This window comes from Oryctolagus cuniculus, chromosome 6 (genome assembly GCF_964237555.1).
Source record: "Oryctolagus cuniculus chromosome 6, mOryCun1.1, whole genome shotgun sequence".
Lineage (NCBI taxonomy): Eukaryota > Metazoa > Chordata > Mammalia > Lagomorpha > Leporidae > Oryctolagus > Oryctolagus cuniculus.
In genome coordinates this window covers 38102398-38125558 of record NC_091437.1, presented here as the reverse complement: position 1 = coordinate 38125558, position 23161 = coordinate 38102398, and the positions used below count along the sequence as shown (strand labels likewise).

The window sequence follows — 23161 nt, the reverse complement described above, 5'->3', positions numbered from 1 at the left end:
ATTTGCAAGGGAGAGAGAGCTATCAAAAGAGAGAGAGAGATTTTCCATCCACTGGTACACTCCCCAAATGGCTGCAACAGCCAGGTCTGAGCCAGGGTCCCACAATTCCATCTGGGTCTCCCACATGGGTGGTAGAGGCCCAAGTAATTGGGCCATCTGCTGCAGCGTTCCCAGGCACAGTACCAGGAAGCTGGATCAGAAGCAGAGCAGCCAGGACTCAAACTGGCACTCTGACATAGGATTCTGGTATCACTAGTGGCAGCTTTACCCACGGTAGTATAACACTAGCCCCAGTAGCCAGCCTCTTAATGTCTCTAACCACCAATTTTCTTCTCTGTAGGAGATGGTATCATACTTTCCAGGTCTATGGGGGATGTTTTAATGAGATTATGCATGAAAGCCCTTAGCCCAGTTCTTGTACCCCTTTCGTCAAGGCAGGCCCAGCCTCACTATCCTAAGAATATCCTGCCTTCCTGAGCCAATGTCTCCATTGCAGTGGGAGGTCAGTCATCCGGTTATTTATGTGTAAGTCTGTCCTTGCACCTGGTAATGACCCGCTGAGGGGCAGGGGCACTTTTATGTCAGCATGCCCCATGTGTCACAGCACAGTGCCTCTTGTTACCTGTCGCAGAGGGAGGTTGGTTGTAGGAGTGAGTTTTGCGGCTTCTTTCCCTCATCTTAGTATAGAAATAAAAAGCCAGCAAACTGCAAAGAGGCAGAAACTTTTATTAGACAGAAAAGAAACTTTTATTTGATTGGCAAGTGATAGAAAGAGTGTCTGGTCCGAGAGGAGAGCAGGCGGAGTGCCCGAGCGGGACACTGGCTTTGAGGAAGTGTCCGGGTTTTCAAGGCATTGCTGTCTGTTCATTGGGTTATCCTATTGGGGGGGTGCCCAGTGGATGGAGGTGGGGTTCACATAGATATTGGCTTGGGGCTCACAGAGATATAGGGTGTCTCCTGGAGACTGTCCGTCTCCTTAGGGGCTCAGCCCCCTCCTGTGCTAGCTCTGCGTGGAAGACCGCAACTAACTTGAAGGCATGATTTAAAACCACAAGGTCACACAGGATAGCCAGGGTCTCCTGGAGCCGGTCTGACTCTCCCCAGGGGCTCAGCGCCTCCCCCTGCCAGCTTAGGGTGAAAGCTTGCACCCCACCCCCCTGGAGGTGTGATTTAAGGCCGCAAGGTCGCATATGCAGCACAAGGAGCTATTAATTGGGGAGATGTCGGTTGGTCTGGAGCCAGGCTTTCTGGCCACAGCTGGCAGCCTGCTTGTGAAGGACGTTCTACCTATGTCCCAGGGGCCCAGAGACCCCAGTGCCACTGGACTGCCTCACCTAGAATGGGATCAAACGCAGGCAGGGTGCTGCCCGGTGTCAGCTTACTGTGAAGTGCTCGGAGAGAGGAGGCTCAGCTGTATGCACTCAGCAGCCAGCGGTGTGCTCCATCTTGGCTCTCACTGGCTGCACACAACTTACTCTCAGCACACCCAGGACCCGTATCAGTAAACTGGAGATAATACTAACAGCGGCTCACAAGGGCAGGAAGGGCTTATGTAAACAACTCTTAGCTGTCTTCTCATGGTCACCTACTTCCCCCTTGTGGAGAAAAGTCAATTTGCACATTAAAATCAGTTTATAAATAATTGAAACAAACCAGGTCCTCAAATAGGAGTTTGACTAAATATATTATGGTATATCCACACAGGGGAACAGTATTGAGCTATTTGAATATATTGTATACTGCTAAGTATACAAAAAAATAAAATGATAGCTCATTTTTCTAAACATCTATACAGATAGAGAGGAATAACACACTGAATGGTAACAGTGCATCTGCGGGGCATTTTCACTTTCTGCTTTACAGCTTTTCATTGTATCTTCTCAATAAATTGAGAATAAATAAATTATCAATGTATAATGACCTTTTTCTGTTTTCAGAGGCTCTGACCTTATGTTGATTTTTTTCTACAGTAACAGATTGAGAGAGGGATAGACAGGGCTACAAAGGAGAGGAGTTTTGTGTGCTGCTGGAGCTACGTCAGGATTAATTCGAACTAGACTGCTAGCCATTGAGGATAGTAGTTGCAATTTTCACAGCAACTAATAAGAAAATAACTAAACCAAGTACAAAAGAGGAACTAGGCAGGAAATCAAGATGGCCGTCCTGGCTTCTCTGCTTCCAACCCAGCTCCCTGCTAATGTGCCTGGAAAGGCAGCCGGTGATAGCTCCAGTGTTGGGCCCCAGCCACCCAGGTGGGGAGCCCAGATGGAGTTCCTGGCTCCTGGCATTAGCTGGGCCCAGACTTGACCAGGAACTGTTTGCTGCTGTTTGGGGAGTGAACCAGCAGATGGAAAATCTCTCCCCTCCTCTCTCTGTCTTTCAAATAAATAAATTAATGTTTTTTAAAATGCAAGAAAAACAAGATGGTATTCTTAGAGTAATTAGCCAAGAGGAAGAAATAAAGGCTTCTAAGAGCGGGTATCTGGAGCAGTGTGGTTAAGATGTTTCCTGGAAGGCCTGCATCCTGTGTGGCAGTGCTTGGTTCGAGTCCTGGCTTTGCTCCCAGTTCCAGCTCCAGCAAATGTGCACGCTGGAGGGCAGCAGCTGATGGCAACAGATTGGGTCCCAGCTACCTATGTGAATACAAATTGAGTTCCCAGCTCCTGGCTTTGGCCTGGCCCAGCCCTGTCTGTGGTTGGCATTTGAGGAGTAAACCAGTAGACAGGTTACTGTCTCTGTCTCTGTCTCTGTCTCTGTCTCTGTCTCCCCTCCCTCCCCCTTTCAAATACATAAAAGTAAATAAAATTCTTAAAAGAAACTGAAATTCAAAAGATGTTAGATTGTTTCTATTTGCAGATGACACGATCTTATATATAGAAAACCCTAAAGAATCCACGGAAATCCCATTGAACTAATGAACAAATTCAGTAAGTTAAAGGATACAAAAGCAACACAGAAAAATAAGTAGTGTTCTGTAGTGTTTGTTTAACAACAAACTATCCAAAAAACCAACTAAGAGAACAATCTCACTTAGCTACAAAAAAATGTAAATGCTTAGGAATAAACTGAATCAAGGAGGCGAAAGCTGTTTAATAGCTTCAGTCCTGGCCTGTGGCTTGACAATGACCTGATGAGAAACTGAACCTGAACGACCCAGCCCACCGGTTCCCAGATTCTAGATTAGCAGAAACTAGGAGACAGTTAAGTGTTTGTAATTTCCAGCTGCTAATTTTTTTTTTTTTTTTTTTTGACAGGCAGAGTGGACAGTGAGAGAGAGAGACAGAGAGAGAAAGGTCTTCCTTTGCCGCTGGTTCACCCTCCAATGGCCGCCGCTGCAGCCGGCGCACCGCGCTGATCCTGGCAGGAGCCAGGAGCCAGGTGCTTTTTCCTGGTCTCCCATGGGGTGCAGGGCCCAAGCACCTGGGCCATCCTCCACTGCACTCCCTGGCCATAGCAGAGAGCTGGCCTGGAAGAGGGGCAACCGGGACAGAATCCGGCGCCCCAACCGGGACTAGAACCCGGTGTGCCGGCGCCGCAAGGTGGAGGATTAGCCTATTGAGCCACGGCGCCGGCTCCAGCTGCTAATTTTTTAAAAAAAGATTTATTTATTTATTTGAAAGTCAGAGTTGGAGGTGGCACTGTGGTTAAGGCAGCAGGTTAAAAGCCCTGGCCTGAAGCGCTGGCATCCCATATGGGCGCCAGTTCTGGTACTGGCTGATCCTCTTCTGATCCAGCTCTCTGCTACAGCCTGGGAAAGCAGTAGAAGATGGCTCAAGTCCTTGGGCCCCTGCACCCATGTAGGAGACCTGGAAAAAGCGCCTGGATCCTGACTTTGGATCAGCTCACCTCCAGCCATTGCGGCCATCTGGGGAGTGAACCAGTGGATGGAAGACCTCTCTTGCTGTCTCTACCTCTCTCTATAACTCTGTCTTTCAAATAAATAAATCTTTTTTTTTAAAAGAAAGAGTTAAACAGAGAGAGAATGAGAGGCAGAGAGAGAAAGAGAGAGAGAGAGAGAGAGCTCTTCCATTTGCTGGTTCACTGCAGGTGGTGGCTTTATCCGCTATGCCACAGCACCAGCCCCAAAGCTGCTAAATTTTGAGTAATTCATTACATAGCCCTAGATAACTAATATGTGGGATCTTCAAAAAGTACATGGAAACACATATTATAGGGTAAAAAGTATACATGGAATTTTTTGAACTAAAATAAACCTACCTTTTAATTCAATTTTCATGAGCTTTTTGGAATACCCTTAAACATGTAGTTTTGGTAGATCCTGCCAAGTCCTCACAGAATGGCTACCTCATGTCCTTATTATACGAGAATTCCTGCTTCCCATGGCCTTACCTACAGTATACAGTACCTCCCCTACCTGGAATACTCTTTATAAGATAATAGATGAGAAATGTTATCTTATCGTGGCTGTCATTTTCTTTCATTCATTGTGAAGGAGGCCTCCTGCTCCTTCAACTTCTTCCTTCATGAGGTATTACAGAAGAACAGTTTTCTGTCACTCTGAGGATAAAGAGAAAAAGGTGTTACAATTCCTAGAGACACTCCACGTAGGGAAATACTGTCCCTTTCCCATCTCTTTAGCTTCCACGGGCATCACTCCTTGAAGCTGTGGACTCTGATTTAGGCATTACTATAGCGTAGTGCTGCTTAACTCCGTGGCTCCTATGTCTTACGCACAAGGCAATCAATCAGTACCGATCTAACTGTGCACGTTTAAATTGGGGGTGGTGACCAAGTGCTCGCAGTCAGCCATTACCCTCCCCTTCACCTACATACAACTTTAGTCAGGCATCTGGCCTCTCTAGGGACCCCCAAACTCTGGCTCACTTCCAGGTGTAACCACACAGTGGAGCACCAATGCAGGACATTTTCCCGCAGCCCTTCAAGACCCCCAGACCCCCAAGACCCCAGACACGACTCCTGCTGGATGCCGGCCTTTGCCCACCGGCGCACCCCTGGGCAGCCCTCCCTGACAACTTCCTGCGCATCCTTGCGGAAAAGCCCTTTAGTTTGATTCTGAGATGCTGGTAGATGGCTGAAATCGGGGCATTCTTCCTATTGCAATGGTCTTTCTGAATGAAGTCTCTCCTTATCTAAGTCTAGATTCGTTTTTACTTGACACAAGAAATGAAATTCTAAATGTAAACTTGCTGCTGTGGGAAAACGATAGTGATTCACCACTGTACCTATTTGCACACATGAAACACCTGCTTGTTAAAGCAAAAAGCCTGATACGAAGTCTAAAGGTTAGGCTAACGGTTTTAGTAGGATATTTCTGCAAGCGTTTTGCTGGGTTATTTACTTTTTTGTCACGTGATTTCCCCCTTCCACCTCCCCCAAACCTCACCTTCCCCTCAGTCTCTCGCTGCAGCCCCCCACTCCCCCAGCCCCGTTCAGCCTCCCAGGTGTCAAACTCTGCAGCACTACGCCCATCTCCTTCGCCGACGGTGTCCCCTTTTTCTCTCAGTCTGATTTCTCTCTCTCAAGCTGCGTCCCTCAGTCCCCGGTTCCCGTCGCTCAGTGTTCTTTTTCCCTTCGTTAGTCCCTGGGACTTATTACTTCCCTCGCAGCTTTCCCTGGAAGACTTGCTTTTCACCGCTGCTAGCATAATTAAAGTTCACTATCTTTTTCTCTCTCCGGTCCCAACGCGGGACCTCCCAAGATGTACCACTGCACGCTTCACCCCTTCTCCGCACGTTCCAATAGCCCGGGAGAGGGCTGTACCAGTCACAAACACGCTTGTGCGGGATCCCTTCCAGATTTCCTCCTTCACAAAATGCAGCCTTTCAATAGAGGACAGCGTCACTCCAGCTGTTCCCCCAACTCCCCCGTAAGCCTCTCTGCAAACGTGTGTGCCTTGTTTGTATCGTACACCTCGTTCTCCTCACCTGCCTCTCTCTTCGCCGTCCAATCCCGGGCGCCGACCTGATAGAATTCCTCCGCTTGTACGGAACCCGCGGGACTCCCAAGATGGCGTCCCTCACACAGAAAGAGCTCATGGGGGCCGCCATGTTCCCCTCAACAAAGCCTCCTGGTACGGAACAGCGCCGGCCCGGGAACCCGGCGCTTTTGCTCATGGGCAGGAAGCGGGAGAGTTCGCCGCCATGGATGTGACAGTCGTGCTGTTTAAGCCGTAATGGGCGTTTCGAGGACAGACAGTCCAGCGGGAGGTCGGGAGGAGGTTCTGCGCGGCGGTGTTTGAGGCTGTGGCATTGGTAAGGGGAGGGAGAAACCTGTGAGGGTCACTGACAGGAGGTTTGTGAATTCACAGACCAGTGCGGGAGGTCGTGGGATTCGCGTTGGGTTTGTTGGGGGAGTCAGGAATGGATGAGGTATGTGAGAAGTTAATGGGGAGTGATGGGGTTATGAGGAGTCTGGGAGTGAGGAGGAGCGGGCAGGTGGTCTGTCTGGTCCAGGGATTCAGGGCAGTCTGAGGAGTCCGTCATCGGTGAGGAGAATGACCAAATGCTGGGCGCGAACCTGTGGTCAGTGTGGGACGGACATGGGGGCATCAGCGGGGCGTCCAGCGGGAGACAGGATTAGTAGACCCGACGGTTTGGAAGTTTGGAGGGGACAGTGACGGGGTCAGGGCCTCGCGGTGGTCAGCCTCAATTTACCCGGGAAGGCTTTGACTTACATTAAATGTCCACAGGTCATAGGCAACTAACTATTGAGTACTTTAAGGACTAGCCCTTTCTCACGTCGTCTCTCCGTCTGCCATTGTCCCCTTAGCCTGGTGTGCCGCTCAGAAATGAGTATTTTAAGACATGACCGAACGAAGGAGAAGGGGGAGGTTGTGGAAAGTGTGACTTCAATTTTCGTCTTTCCAAGTTTCTTGAATTACTTTCATTTGTTTCAGAAAACATGTGCTGAGTATTTGCTGGGTGTCAAGACATGAGTGTAGGCCGGCGCCGTGGCTCAACAGGCTAATCCTTCGCCTGTGGCGCCAGCACACGGGGTTCTAGTCCCGTTTGCTCCTCTTCCAGGCCAGCTCTCTGCTGTGGCCTGGGAGTGCAGTGGAGGATGGCCCAAGTGCTTGGGCCCTGCACCCGCATGGGAGACCGGGAAGAAGCACCTGGCTCCTGCCTTTAGATCAGCGCAGCACGCCGGCTATAGCAGCCATTTTGGGGGTGAACCAGCTGAAGGAAGACCTTTCTCTCTGTCCCTCCCTCTCACTGTCTAACTCTGCCTGTCCAAAAAAAAAAAAAAAAAGACAAGACATGAGTGTGGTATTTCTCGTTTCCTCCCAGATGTACTGTGATGAGGCCTGGGATATCCAATGTCAAATGATCTCTCTGTCTTGGGAGCCCCCACTTGCCCTGATCAGCCCTGTCCTCCTGACATCTCTAGGGACTGAAAAAAAATCTACCAGGTATGTGTGTCTTCCTGCATTGAGGTATATTCCCTTCTTTCAGTGGTCCCAACCTGTCACTATTTTTGTATACAGACAACACTTAATATTTCCATCCATGAATGACTTTGGTAGGAGAGAGTGCTGAGTTGAGGGAAAAATAAAAGACTTATTAAAAGATTATTGGAATTCAGCTACTGGTTCATTCTGGGGAATAGAGAAATCATTTTATAATTTTCTCATTCTCATTGTCTGGAAGCTCCCTCTACAATTAAATCTTACATCTAACCACTACTATTGCCTTATGATAATATGCCATAAATAGAATTGCTGTTTCCCAGAGGGAACATTGGGATGTTAATAAAGTCACCAGAAACATCTTCATGTGTGTCCAATTAAAAACCCTCATCCTGATTCCATGTAATCACATGATAGGCATAAGGAGAGACAAGGTTGACTGCCTTCTCCGCTGAGTGCTTGTTGACAATTCTCTAAGGCTCAACAACTCTCCTGCGGGGCCACTCTTTCTCTGGTTTCTAGACTAGTGAATGTGAAAGCTACAGTCTTAGTTTGGCCCCTGAAAACTTGATTCTGATCACTGGTTTTGCTTTTTTAGGCATCTACCCTTTTGGAAGAGAGTAGAAAATCATGAAGTCCCAGGTGAGTGCTTTTTAAAAAAACTCTCTTGGTTGTCCATCCAATCAAATGGAAAGTACCAGCAGCTGAAATTTGCTTTAGGGAAAGTAGGAATGAAGATCCAGAACTAGAAAGAGTTGCTGGGAGCATGCAGAAAACCTGACTTGAAAGTATTTTTATGAATTTATAGAATTAATTTTTCTGATCTTTCTGGTAGACATCAGTTACACAGTTTGCATTCCCCTAAAGGGAAAGCAGAAAAATTTCCCATGGGAGTAAAACATTTCTTGATATATAAGCTTAAAAAAATTTTCTCTTTATTGGATCTTTTAGGTACTGGAGTGCACACTTTTGTCACCAACACTGTTTTGATAACTATAGTAGATACATTGTAGCTGTGCCTTTTTTAAAAAAGATTTATTTATTTATTTGAAAGTCAGAGTTACACAGAGAGAGAAGGAGAGGCAGAGAGAGAGAGAGAGAGAGAGAGGTCTTCCATCTGCTGGTTCACTCCCCAGTGGGCTGCAACAGCTGGAGCTGTGCCGATCCCGGGTCTCGCATGTGGGTGTAGGGTCTCAAAGACTTGGGCCCTCTTCTACTGCTTTCCCAGGCCATAGCAGAGAGCTGGATAGGAAGTGGAGCAGCTGGGACTCAAACCAGTGCCCATATGGAATGCCGGCACTGCAGTCAGTGGCTTTACCTGCTACACCACAGCGCCACCCTGTAGTTGTGTCTTAAAATTATCTTTTTCAGAGGGAAGGCACCTTAATGTCTTAACCGAACTTCTTGAGCTTTATTCTTTTTTTTTTTAATTTATTTAATGAGCATAAATTTCCAAAGTACAGCTTATGGACCACAATAGCCTCCTCCCCGCCCCGTGTCTTCCCTCCCATCCACAACGCTCCCCTCTCCCACTCCCTCTCCCCTTCCCCTTCACATCACAATTAATTTTCAATTATCTTTATATACAGAAGATCAATTTAGCGTATGTTAAGTAAAGATTACCACATTTTGTTGAGCTTTATTCGTTAGAGCAGGAGTTGATAAACTGTTAACCATGGGCTGAAGCCAGTTCTCTAGCAGTCTTTTATAAAAATTCATTTATTTTGAGAGAGAGAGACAAAGAGGCTGAACCAGGTCTGCAGACAGGAGCTGGAAACTCAATCCAGGTCCCCCACATGGGTGGCAGGGACCCAGCTACTGGAGCTATCACCTGCTGCCTCCCAGGGTCTAAGAGGCAGCTGGAGTCAGGAACCGGAGCAGGGAATTGACTGCATGTACTCAGATATGTCCTGCAGGCATCTGAACCTGCTCCTTAACTACTAGGCCAAGTGCCCACCGTCCAGCTGCTTTTATAAACAAAGTATGATTAGAGCACATCCAGGCTGTTTCTTTATACATGCCTATGGCAGTGCCAAAAAGGTATGCTTTACCGGAACAGTTAGCTGACCTCTGCTTTAGAGGAGTGCATTGATTAGAGAGCCTTGCTATAGTCCTGCTGTAGTCAAAGATAAAAATCTAGATAATACAGAAAGGATAGGCACACTTTGAATGGTCTTCCAAAAAGTTCACTCACATCACAGTTCTTAAATTCTGTTTGTGTTTATCTGACGAAGCTTTGGAGGGCAGAGGTTCTGCTATCTCATAGCCTTTGCTATTGTTTCAGAGTTTGTGGAATTGTGTCCATTTCATGCTATTCCTTCTCTGCTCTTCCATTTTTGAATGTCTGTAATTTTTCTCCCTGACAACATTGACTGTATGCCTGATGTAAATATTTAAAAATATGTAAAACCATAAAAATGAACAATAGAGAGATCTCCCCTCTTCCTGAGATACTAACCATTTGTCCTGAGTGCTAACCATTTGTTTCTAACTCTCCAAGAATTTTTTTTGATGTGGCTGTATAAATGTGTACAGGTAAAAGTAGAAATCTGTGAGAATGCTTCTTCTTGTGTTTTTCTTTTGGAAAAAGTAATGTTACAGCATTTTGTTCCATGACCTGGTTTTTAACTTTTCTGTCTGATAGAAAGATTTTTGTATACCTCTTTAATATCTTCCTGTGTTAGTACTTGCAGTTCTTTTCTATTTTATCAGATGCATAGCATTTCCCTGTGGCCTGATTGCCTTGGATGGTTGCCTTATCCATAAAATGGAGACTGTAATCCTCATAGGGTGGTTGTGAGAATTAAGGAAGTACCAGTGATGCTTAGACTATAATGTAGGCATGGTTTGTACTTTATTTTGGTGATAGCTGTTACTTTGTTTTCATTATCATTGTCAGAGCTAGAAATAAACTTTTACATTACCAGTCCTTATGTGTTTTACATTAAAGCCTAACAACTGAATTCTGTTGCAAAAAGAGGTTTGCTTTTATTTTTGGATATAAACAATGTCAGAACCGTGTTCTTCCAGTCACACATAGTTACTGAACGCTTGAAACTGGCTAGTCTGAATTGAGACATGTTATGCTAAGTATGTGCTACACTTTGAAGGTATGGTTCCAGAAACTCAGCAGTAGTTTTTAAAGATTATTTACATGTTGAAATGATATTTTAGGTAAAACATTGGAATAAATTTGTATTTTTAAAATAATTTTTGAATGTAGCTGCTAGAAAATGTAAAATATCCATTAACTTTATATTTCTTTTTTTTAAGATTTATTTTATTTATTTGAAGGGCAAGAGTTACAGAGAGGCAGAGGCAGATACTTGTACAGCTCCAAATTGTACTAAGCCAGGGGACACAAAAAAAGAGAGAGAGAAAGGGAGAGAGGGAGAGAGGTCTTCTATCCACTGGTTTACTCCCCAGATGGCTGCAATGGCTGGAGCTGTGCCAATCCAAAGCCAGGAGCTTCTGGGTCTCCCATGTGGGTGCAGTGGACCAAGGACTTAGACCATCTTCTGCTGCTTTCCCAGGCCATAGGAGGACGCTGGATCGTAAATGGAGCAGCTGGGACTCAATCAGGCACTGTAGGGATATGGGATGCTGGCACTGTAGGCGGCAGCTTTACCCGCTACACCACAGTGCCGGCCCTGCTTTATATTTCTCTTAGGCAATACTGATTGAGAGAATTAGGATGGATTTTTTTCCAAAGATTTATTTTATTTATTTGAAAGAGTTGTAGAGAGAGGTAGAGCCACAGAGAGAAAGATCTTCCATCCCGTTGGTTCACTCCCCAAATGACCACAACGGCCGGAGCTGAGCTGAGCCAAAGCCAGGAGCTGCTTCCAAGACTCCTATGCAGGTGCAGGGGCCCAAGAACTTGGGCCATCTTCTATTGCTTTCCCAGGCCGTAGCAGAGAGCTGGATCGGAAGTGGAGCAGTTGAGACTCGAAGTGGTGCCCATATGGAATGCTGGTGCTGTAGGCTGGGGCTTTACCCTGCTGTGTCACAGCACCAGCCATAGATTTTTTAAAATTATCCAAACCATGGCTAATTAACTGATTAAATGGATTGTTTCTTTTGAACAGAGTTTTGTATTTTTTTCCATACAATTAAGAGGTGAAGTCATCATTTTTATACCTATTCTTTTCTCTCACTAACACCTAGCCCCTTCCACTTCTTCATGTCGTAATAGCACTTCCATTCTCTCAGCCACCCAAGCTATAAGACTTGTTAGTAGATGACAAAAATTCAATTTTCCACAGGTTATATACTATATCAGTATTTATCCCTATCTAGTATATTGAAGCATTTGAGAATCAGTAATCAAGTCAAGTCAGAGTGTTAGGATTACAGCCTATGTTAATTTTTTTACCACAATGAATTTCCTCTGCTTTACATATTTATTCCCTTTCTCAAATTCTGTTCTTCAGATCAAAGGAGTATAATTTAATTACAGGTTATTTTTAAGTAAAGATGAGTTTTAGTTTAGTTTCTCTAATCTTCATTATTCCTTTTTAGCGAACATTTCTTGAGTACCCTTTCTGTGTCCTATGCACTGGCTAGCTTCTCAAGAAGATTTAGGCAAGCTTCTTTCCTGGAAGCACAGCAGAGAAAAAATGGGTAAAGAGATATAGAAACCAACATTGACACATAAAAGCTCTGTAACAGACACAGGAGCAAAGAACTTTTATAGCATTGAGGGGGAGCAACCAGCATTATAAGGAAGTAGGCAATAGGCTTAAAAGATAATTGAACTTCGAATTAGGAAGAAAGTAGAGTGAGGAAGCAGCATCTGTAAAATTAGAAAGGGCACAGTGATTTAGTGAAGGCTGGGAATTTGAGGAAAATTACAGTGGAGATTGCTTCGTGGCATGGTTGATGAAGGGTGGTAGTGAAGTGAGCACATACAAGAGATAGTGTTTACAATATCAGAGAAGCAACCTGGAGTGCAACAGTCGGGAACCAGTGTAGTGAGTCTGTAAATATGAGAGTTAATCGGTCGTGTGTGTAGTGTGTAATCTTTCAGTTTTCTCATATGTAAAACAGGAAAATTAATAAGACTGTAGGACAAACTAAAATGATTGGGAACTTGTTGGTGTGACTGTGGAAGTTAGTGTGGATGAGAGATCGCTCTCATCTCAGTCGTTTCAGTTTTAAGCTGAGTGTATTTGTAAAGAAGGAAATGAAAGAGGCTTTTAATATCTTAAGTAACAATTTATTTTCATTCTGAAAGCAATGCTTGATAATAATGGAATGTTTAGGAAAAAAATCCATGAAAGTAGTTAAATATTGCAAGTCACCATTATATTCATTTCCATTATTCGATAATAAGTGCTGTGAAAATAATGGTAACATGATTTAAATAGTTTTTGCTCCAGAGACATTTTGTAGCTCTATGCTTACTCATGTCCTTTATCTTGATGTCCTGTCACTAAATTATTGTATTGGTTTATGATGGCTGTTTCATTTATCCGTGGTTATGATTTTCTTTATGAATATTCCCTGAATATTTCCTTCTGAGTTATTACTTGAGATTTCTTAATTTTAATTTTATTGTAATTATTATCTTTTATTATTTCATTATGCTCCTTGCTACTGCACTATGTAAGAGAGCTGTTAGGTTTAGGGGAAGTTATGATGTTTTTTCTCCCTTTGAAATGATGGAACTAGGTTAATGATGTTCAAAAACTCTGACATTCTGTGATTCTCTAAATGTTTTCATTAAAAAGGCCCTCTCTGCTCCATAATTATAAACAAAAATTCTCTCATGTTTTATTTTTGTAACTTTCATGGTTTCCAGGATTTTTAGAGTTAAAATTTTTGTTTCATCTGCATTTATTCTGTTTTTAAGATATAAAATATGGTGTATTATTCTGCTATGTCTGTCATAACAAAGTACCGCAAACAGGGTGGCTTAACCAATAGAAATTTACTATCTCATAGAAGAGGCCAAAAGTCCAAATTCAAGATGTCTGAAGGGTTGGTTCCTTTGGAGGGCTTTGAGCAAAGGATCTGTTCCAGGTTTTTCTCCGTGGCTTGTTCATGGCCGTCTTTTTTCTAGATCTCTTTATATCATCTTCCTTTTGTTTATATTCATGTTCAAATTTCCCTTTTTCATATGGACACCAATCATACTGGATTAGGGTCCGTTATATCTGCACTGAGCTTGTTTCCAAGTAAGGTCACATTCTGGGATTCTAGGGGTTAAGACTTCAACATGTGGATTTTCAGGAAATACAGTTACATTTATGGCATATGGGTGCAACGTTGTTTTCCTATTGACTATCCAGTTGTTTCACTACTGTTTGTCGAATCTTCCTTCCTTCCCAGTTGTATACTGCCTTTATCATTATTAAATTACCCTATATATTACATAGTCATTGTGTGGCTTGCATTTCTGTTTTCCTAACCTATCAGGCTCGTCTTGCAAAAGACAGGCTTTTACGTTATTACTCCTAAACCTATGATGTGAAACTCAGTGCAAATGTACTTTTACAGACTACAGGAAAGTGAGAATGGTCACTTCATACTGAACTGGAATGTACCGTTACAGGTTTTAGTATCATTCAAGGATGTGGCTGTGGATTTCACCCAGGAGGAGTGGCAGCAACTAGACCCTGCTCAGAGGACCCTATACAGGGATGTGATGCTGGAGAACTATAGTCACCTGGTCTCAATGGGTAAGAATGGCTTTCCACATAACTCAGGTTGTCCAGTCAAGTGCCTTTCCTTATCAGTTACTGCGATTAGGTGATTTTTGACATTTCATGCTTAGTATGACCTCGCTACCTTCCCATATGAAGGCCGTTACTTTGTTGAGGGCTGACTGGACAACTTCAGTATAGATCACCTGAAACTGTATCTTTACATCTTTCAATGCATTCAATCCAGTTCCTTTTTGATTTCCATTTTAATAGGTTATCCAATTTGCAAACCAGATGTCATCTCCAAGTTGGAACAGGGAGAAGATCCATGGATCATACAGAGAGACATATCACATTGGATCTATCCAGATGAACATCAGGCAGATTGGAGACAAAGTAAGTAAAATATCAGTTTCTTTATTAATTAATGGATGCCTGAGGCTTATGTTTCTATCTTTATTGATCGTTCCTCTTTGTTGCTCCTGTGCTGCGAACTTTAATAGATATTCAGTGAATAATTGTTGTAAGCATTTAGTGGACATTCAACAAATAATGGAAAGTAGTTGTGAGCCTTTGTTGATTCTTGTTGATCCTTTTGGTGTGTGTTTTATGAATAGGCTTTAGAGGCAATGGGACTTAGAGTTCTTCTAAGACATTAGTTGTTTGGGGAGAGGTAAGACCCCACCCCCAGCCCTCTGATTCGTGGCTTCAAAATTACTTTTATTTAAAAGTTCAGAGAAAATGAGTCTAAAGAGATGTGGCAGAATTGGAGATGGTATTTTTCAGAGCATGTGGCTGTAGCTGCTATGAATGGTGAGTGCTGATGAGGACAAGGAAAACAGTGAAGACAAAAAATGTAGAGGAGAGAATTTACGAACAAAACTTTGGAGTTAGTAAGGTATAAGTTTTCTGGGAGAACATTGCTGATTTTACTTCATATGTATGGAAGGTATTTTAGTGGGAGTAGTAGAATTCAAGTGTGTTTGGGTGTGTATCTGGTACTGAATGCATAGCAGGAGCTTGGATTTTTATCTTCTTTGTGTTAATTATTAATTAGGAAAATAGACTGAGACGAGTTACAGTATTTTGAGTACAGAAGAGACCTTGTTACTTTGGAGTGGTGGCCAGATATTTGTCAAGTAAACATAGAAAATGGTTTGTTACATAAATGAATTAAAAAGATGAAAACAGTTTCTGTTCAGAAAGCAAGGTAAGTGGGACGCTCACAGAAGAGTAATCCAAGATAAGAGTAAGAACCCAAATATTTTTTAAAAATTCATTCTGGTCTGGTTTTTACATGAATATTTCTCTTTAACATCCTCATGTAACTATTCATGTGAGCATACTGTTTACTTTCCTGCCTTCTGAGATGCCCTACCTTCATCTCTCTTTTATTTGTTCTTCAACTACACTGCATTTGTTCTACTTCTCTGTACTTTGTTAATTGCTTTTTGTGACTCTTCGATTTTATATTTACTTCTTTTAGACAGGAAGAGTAAGCTGCACAACTCCCCCTCCTGTGTTTTGGGGACTATTTCTTTCCATAATAAGCTACTGAAAGGAGTCACAAAGAATGGTTCCTTGTACTCGATTTTAAAAGTCTCTCAGGACGATGACCAGCTGCAGAGATGTCAGGAAGAGCAAGAGGGACTTTACAGACAAGTCACATGGGTTAACAGCAAAACAGTGGCTGAGGCATCAAGCCATAAATATAATGCATTGGGAGAAATATTTCAAGAGTTCATAAAGCCAGACATACCGAGACAAAGACTGCATAAATATGATTCACTTAAAAAGAATTTAAAAGCAAATATTGATCTACCTAGTTGTAATAAGAACAGTTCAAGAAAAAACCTTGATGAGAGTTTTGGATGTGGAAAATCAGCTAGCCCCAGTGTTTCCAATTCTAATCTTGAGAAAATTCATAATGGAGTAGTATCCTTTGATGGTGATCAGCATGGAAACGTTTTCAGCAATAAACGATCCCTTATTCAATGTCAGACTGTTGGAACCAAGGAGAAAACCTGTATATGTGTTACGTGTGGAAAAGCCTTTGCTAAGAAGTCACAGCTTATTGTACATCAAAGAATTCATACTGGAAAGAAACCATATGATTGTGGTGCATGTGGGAAAGCCTTCAGTGAGAAGTTTCATCTCATTGTACACCAGAGAACTCATACTGGAGAGAAACCTTACGACTGTCCTGAATGTGGAAAAGCCTTCTCTCAGAAATCATCTCTCATTATACATCAGAGAGTTCACACTGGAGAAAAACCATATGAATGCAGTGAATGTGGGAAAGCCTTTTCCCAGAAATCACCCCTCATTATACATCAGAGAATACATACTGGAGAGAAACCTTATGGATGTAGAGAGTGTGGAAAGGCCTTCTCTCAGAAGTCTCAGCTTATTATACATCATAGAGCTCATACTGGAGAGAAGCCATATGAGTGTACTGAATGTGGGAAAGCCTTCTGTGAGAAGTCACACCTCATTATACATAAAAGAATTCACACTGGTGAGAAACCTTATAAATGTGCCCAGTGTGAGGAAGCCTTCAGTCGGAAGACAGAACTCATCACACATCAGTTAATTCATACTGGGGAGAAACCATATGAATGTACCGAATGCCAGAAAACATTTTCCCGGAAGTCACAACTCATCATACATCATAGAACACACACTGGAGAGAAACCCTACAAATGTAGTGAATGTGGCAAAGCCTTCTGCCAGAAATCACATCTCATTGGACATCGGAGGATTCATACAGGAGAAAAACCTTATGTATGTACTGAATGTGGGAAAGCCTTCTCTCAAAAGTCCCACCTTCCAGGACATCAGCGAATTCACACAGGAGAGAAGCCTTATATATGTTCTGAGTGTGGAAAGGCCTTTTCCCAGAAGTCAGATCTTGTTTTACATCAGAGAATTCATACTGGGGAAAGACCCTATCAGTGTGCTGTATGTGGGAAAGCCTTCATTCAGAAGTCACAACTCACTGTACACCAGAGAATTCATGCAGCAGGAAAGTCATAATGAAGTGACCACAGAAAAGCTTTCAGTGTTAGTTCAAGCCTTAATGATGAGCAGAAACCCGATTCATTTGATAAATTTGGATACAGTATCTCTACATTAAATTATACATGGAAGCTCATGTTTCTAGTATGGTGATGCCTAACTTTTTCAGTACAGATGATAGAAAGTAATTTTATAAATGAAGGACATTTTTAACATGACATGTAAACCTTTTTTAATTTTATTTTATTTTGACAGGCAGAGTGGTCAGTGAGAGAGACAGAGAAAAAGGTCTTCCTTTTGCCGTTGGTTCACCCTCCAGTGGCTGCCGCAGCCGGCATGCTGTGGCCGGCGCACTGCGCTGATCCGGTGGCAGGAGCCAGGTACTTATCCTGGTCTCCCATGGGGTGCAGGGCCCAAGCACTTGGGCCATCCTCCACTGCACTCCCTGGCCACAGCAGAGAGCTGGCCTGGAAGAGGGGCAACCGGGACAGAATCCGGCGCCCTGACCGGGACTAGAACCTGGTGTGCTGGCGCCACAAAGCGGAGGATTAGCCTGTTGAGCTGCGGCGCCGGCCATGTAAACCTTTTAAAGCATGAGGTGAATGATCAGTAAAGTATGTGTATAGTGTATTGTTACATATTCCTTATACCACATAACAATAATAAGGCATTGTGAAATTGCTAATATTAGCTTTGTATAATTATAGCCACATAGGATTCCCTATAAAGGATATGTTAGAAAGATTTAGTGAAAAGCAAAAGCAAAGCATCAATTCCTGAAAACTGTATTATGAGAAGGATCTTGACATACCCCTAAAACTACATGTAAAATTTGTAGAAAAATGGAAAGATGGGTTGATCAGATTCAGTAAAGTATATGAATTTTCTCTTCTCTGGCTTATAAATTCATCTGCAACTTTGGAAGAACACTGGGCCTTGAAATGGATGGATTTTGATGAAGTTTTCTCCTTTACTCTCCCCAACTAGGAACTTGATGTGGTGGGAAGACTTTGGCACTAAAGTCATATGAGTCTTGAATTTTAATCCTGAGCCAACTAATCACAGGTTATATGACTTCAGGAAAGCCCACTTCACCCATTAGAAAGTTTTTTTCTTGTTGGTAAATAAAAGTTCAAGATAGAATACATTTTCAGTTATTATTAGTTCATTTTTCTGACTTCTCTGTTTTCCTGAAATAGAATAGTAAGACTCATGTTTAAAATCTGCATTTCTACTTCCTTTGTACACTGGAAACTGCTTTTGATTGCCCACTTCTATAACTGGTTTATTTTTACTGTCTCTGACCCTGGTGGCCTTATTCTTACTATATTAAAATGCTTTTTGAATACTGCCCCCTCCCCCTTTTTCATGTACACTTAGTCACTTTGGTGATCGTGCATTAAGACTTTGTGTAAAGTCTGTTGCATTCCTTTCCTTTCTTTTCTTTTTGACAGGCAGAGTGGACAGTGAGAGAGACAGAGAGAAAGGTCTTCCTTTGCCGTTGGTTCACCCTCCAATGGCTGCCGCGGCCAGTGCACTGTGGCCGGCGCACCACGCTGATCCGATGGCAGGAGCCAGGTGCTTCTCCTGGTCTCCCATGGGGTGCAGGGCCCAAGCACTTGGGCCATCCTCCACTGCACTCCCTGGCCACAGCAGAGAGCTGGCCTGGAAGAGGGGCAACCGGGACAGAATCCGGCGCCCCGACCGGGACTAGAACCTGGTGTGCCGGCATCGCAGGCCTGTTGAGCCGTGGCTCCGGCCTGCATTCCTTTCTAACCCCTGCCTTGTAGCCCCAACTGTTTTCCCCAGGAAACAAGGACATTTACATAGGAAAGCTCTTAGAGTGAGAAATTACACCTGTGAAGGCTTGAGAACTTGCTGTCTCTAAAATGTCCCTTTTCCTTCTCCCTGTGGTTCCATCTGTTCCTCCATGAGCAGCTTTAGATGGACTGGAAGGATGAAGGCATGGATGAAGTAAGTGCAACATCTGTGCATAGTTCCTCCTTGATTCCCGTTTCCTGATCTTTCTGCATGGCTGAACGGTCAGCTGTATAAAGCCTGGGCACCTGTGGGTGAGAACCTTTGCAGGAGAGAGGGCACACCTGACAGGGATGTGGGAGTGCAACATCAAAGATGTCAGTTTTCCCACCAAGTGATTGATAGATTGTTGGGGGCGAAGCAAGAAATTGAAATCCGAAGCCAGGAGCCAGGTGCCTCCTCTTGGTCTCCCATGCGGGTGCAGGGACCCAAGCACTTGGGCCATCCTCCGCTGCCCTCCTGGGCCACAGCAGAGAGCTGGACTGGAAGAAGAGCAACTGGGACCAGAACCCGGGGCCCATATGGGATGCCGGCACCGCAGGTGGAGGACCAGCCATGTGAGCCAGGGCGCCGGCTCCAACATAATCAATCTTAACATTTTCAAATCAAATTCAATGATATTTTTATAGTATTTTTTAAAATTTTTTTTTGACAGAGTGGACAGTGAGAGAGACAGAAAGGTCTTCCTTTGCTGTTGGTTCACCCTCCAATGGCCACCGCGGCTGGCGCACTGCGGCCGGTGCACCACGCTGATCCAAAGGCAGGAGCCAGGTGCTTCTCCTGGTCTCCCATGGGGTGCAGGGCCCAAGCACTTGGGCCATCCTCCACTGCACTCCCGGGCCACAGCAGAGAGCTGGCCTGGAAGAGGGGCAACCGGGACAGAGTCCGGCGCCCTGACCGGGACTAGAACCTGGTGTGCCGGCGCCACAAAGCGGAGGATTAGCCTAGTGAGCCGCGGCGCCGGCCCAAATTCAATAATATTTTGCAGGAAAAGTAAATATCAGCCAAATGGGTTCATTGAGGAGTGCAAGATTGGTTCAACCTATAAAACCAACTGGTGCCAAACATCAATGGTCTAAAACAGAATAGCCATCTAATTTCAATAGGAACGAGAAAATTGAAAATTCAACATCCGTTTTGAATAGACTCAACTTGAGATAAAAGACAGCTTCCTCAGACTGTTAAAAGGCATGTGAAATTTACAATTAACATCATATTTAATGGTGAGAGACAATGCTTCCGGCCAAAATGGGGGAAAAGGCTCTCACTCTTTCTAGTCAGCATTATCTGGCAATCTTAACCAGTGAGTGCAGTAAGGAAAACAAGAAATGGAGTGGAACTGCATTCTAGAAAGGAAGAAGTAAAAGTATCAGTATTTAGCAGACAACATGGTCTTCTACATGGATGCACTCAAGAACTCTAAAAATGTTTATTAAGCTTAAGCAAGTTCTGAAAAATATCTAAATAAATAGAGATATCATGTTTAAAGGTCGATATCAATTTCCCTCAAACTGTATGTTGAATGCCAATTACCCAGACAAAAGAATCCCAGCAGGTATTTTTGTAGAAATTGGGAAGCTGATTCAAAAAATGTATATAGAAATGAAAAAGCTAGAGGCTTCTTTTTGAAAAGTGACAACTTTGGAAGATCCATACTACTTGATTTCAGGGCTTATTATGGAGCTAAAATAGTCAATCCTGGTATTGGCTTAAGAATAGAAATGTCAGTGGTACAGGAAGGTGTCTAGAAATTGAACCATAAATAAGTATATAGCAATTTATTTTTAACAATATTATCAAAGTAATTTAATGGACAAAGAATAGACTTTTTAAACAAATGAAACTGGAATGATGGAAATCTACATGCTTAAAGAGCCTATCCCTTTAGCTCATGAAGTACACAAAAATTGAAGTGAAATAGATCATGAATATAAATGTGAAACCAGAAGCTATAAAGTTCCAAAAGAAAACTGATTTATGTGAGTTTTGCAAGGCTTTTTCAAACAAGACACAAAAACCCCAAAAGTGAAAAACTAAAAATTTATCAATTGGGGCTCATTATACGGATAACTCCTCTTGAAAACAGTATTAAAGAAGCTGAACTAGTTATAACACCCTGTTTCCTCCTTCGTATTCTCTCTGCCAAATACAGAGTCAGCCATTTCTTCCAGGAGTGGTGATTTCTCTCAGTGGGCAATAGTATTTGAAAACCCTAATCTGGCTGCTTTGGATGCTCATAACCAGTGCAATATCATTGTACATAGGTCACTCTCAGTGTACTTGATGGCAGGGTCAGACCGTACATTTAAAATTGTGTTTATATTCACCTCTCCTATTTTTCATAAAACCTTTGATATTTTACTAGTATCTCTTTTATGTTACAATGAAAATAATGGTCCTCAGTCATTATAGTTTTTTCTTACAGTATTCCTAAACAAATCTCAAATTATTAGTATTATTTATGAGCAAAAAATTAATAAAATATGTTAAAATCCTAGTTTCAGCATTTTTTCCATTTGAATAGCCATAAATATTCAACCAAGTTAAAAATAATAATGCTAGCAAGCTAAAATACGTATGTATAAGTTTTCAAGGAAGAGTAGTCATACCTTATAAGTTCTCTTAAAATTCAGCTCTCCCTTCTTTGTATCCACAATATTCTCTCTTTCAAATTTGTTTATTTATTTGAAAGGCAGAGAGACAGAGTTCTTGTCTCCTGGTTCACTCTCCAAATAACTGCAACAGCTGAGGCTAGGCAAAATTGAAGGTAGTAGTCAGGAATGCCATGTGGGTCTCCCACACGGCTGACAGGGACCCAACTACTTGAGCCATCACCTGCTGCCTCCCAGCGTGTGCATTAGCAAGAGTTTGGAGTCTGGCACTGTGATATGGGATATGTGTGTCCCAAGTGGCTTCTTAGCTACTTCACCAAATGCCCTTCCCCTACTCCTTTTTTAAGTCACTACTTGTGCACCCTTGGATGGGTCATTCATCTCTCAGGGTTCTGTTTCCTTCCTTTCTGAGTCTTGATAAAATCATGGCTCACCAGAAGGATAGTTGGATTAAATAAAATCTGTTTCTTACCTTTTAGAGGGCACAAAATGTGCCATTGGTACATTTTATTTGTTTTCCCTGTGTTCTCATTATTGAATTTTATTTCCTTAAAATGAAATGAAAAATATTTGTTGAATGTCTTCTTTTTCTTTCTTTCTTTTTATTTATTTATTTGCAGTCTTTATTTGAGAGGCAGAGAGACAGAGACACAAGGAACTCCCATGTGCTGATTAACTTCCTAAAATGTTCACAATAGCCAGGCTGAAGCTAGAAACCTGCAACTCAGTCTGGGTTTCTCACATGTTCGTGCAGGGATCCAACTACTTGAGACTTCCCTTGCTACCTCCTAGAAGGTACAATAGCAGGAAGCTGGCATTTGTAGTAGAACTGGCTTCTCCAATATTAATGCAGGGCTCCCGATTGGTGCCCTTAGCAGCTATGCCAAACACTTGGTCCCTGACTCCACCCCAAGCTCTTTTTCTAGGAGGAAGTGCTTATCATCTGGTGCTAGTGATAGTTCCAGAAGACCATGATGAGGAGAGCCCTTTGAATTTTATTTTTCTTGATTTAAATCTCCCTTGAGATAGAAACCAGAGGTCTCAGCTGGTGATAATCAAGTATGTTTGAAAATTATATGTGAATTCATATAGGAAAGAAGATTGGGCCTCAATTCAGCAGAAAATAGAGAACTAGTCTACTAACTGGATGGTGAATAGGCCCCAAGGATATCTGCAGCTCTCCAACTCCCTGTGCTTATGAGTTCCAAACAAAGGAAACCAATTATCTCCTCCAGGGAAAGAAGCCTCGAAAAGGGGAATGGAGAAAATATTTGTGAGGAACATTTATTGTTCTTGGGTTCATAGGAAGTACCATTACACTGAGAAAATTTTTATATATTTGACTATGCCTATATTTTATAAAAATGTTTTATTCCCGATCAAGATATTAGTGATTCAAATGAGTTTACTAATTTTTTCAATATTTATTTATTTATTTAAAAGTCACTGTTAGAGGCAGAGAGAAAAAGAGATCTTCCATCCACTGGTTCACTCTCAAATGGCTGCAAATGGCTGGAGCTGGGTCAGTCCAAACCAGGAGCTAGGAGCTTTATCCAGGTCCTCCATGTAGGTGCAAGGGCCCTAGCACTTGGGTCATCTTCTGCTGCTTTTCCAGGCACATTAGCAGGGAACTGGGTTGGAAATGGAGCAGCTGGGACTAGAAGTCGAACCCGTATGGG

General features: G+C 43.0%; 1 protein-coding gene across 2 annotated transcripts; it reads left to right on the top strand.

Moving 5' to 3' along the window:
* The first annotated feature begins 6056 nt into the window (after nucleotides 1-6056).
* Nucleotides 6057-18199, top strand: ZNF300 (zinc finger protein 300). 2 transcript variants are annotated; one of them, XM_008255270.4, is made up of 6 exons: nucleotides 6057-6233; nucleotides 7269-7390; nucleotides 7986-8029; nucleotides 13944-14070; nucleotides 14308-14430; nucleotides 15521-18199. In XM_008255270.4, exons 3-6 carry the CDS (start codon nucleotides 8018-8020, stop codon nucleotides 17068-17070), a joined length of 1812 nt encoding a protein of 603 aa, XP_008253492.4. In that variant the 5' UTR covers nucleotides 6057-6233; nucleotides 7269-7390; nucleotides 7986-8017; the 3' UTR covers nucleotides 17071-18199. The 2 variants fall into 2 exon arrangements, with proteins under 2 accessions (XP_008253492.4, XP_051699495.2); XM_051843535.2 differs by lacking the exon at nucleotides 7269-7390 and having other exon boundaries at nucleotides 6096-6233.
* The last annotated feature ends 4962 nt before the right edge of the window (nucleotides 18200-23161 follow it).

Coding starts and splice junctions, on each gene's coding strand:
- ZNF300 (XM_008255270.4), top strand. Junction 14,071..14,307: donor TAGTCACCTGGTCTCAATGG/GTAAGAATGGCT, acceptor CCATTTTAATAG/GTTATCCAATTTGCAAACCA. Junction 14,431..15,520: donor TCAGGCAGATTGGAGACAAA/GTAAGTAAAATA, acceptor TACTTCTTTTAG/ACAGGAAGAGTAAGCTGCAC.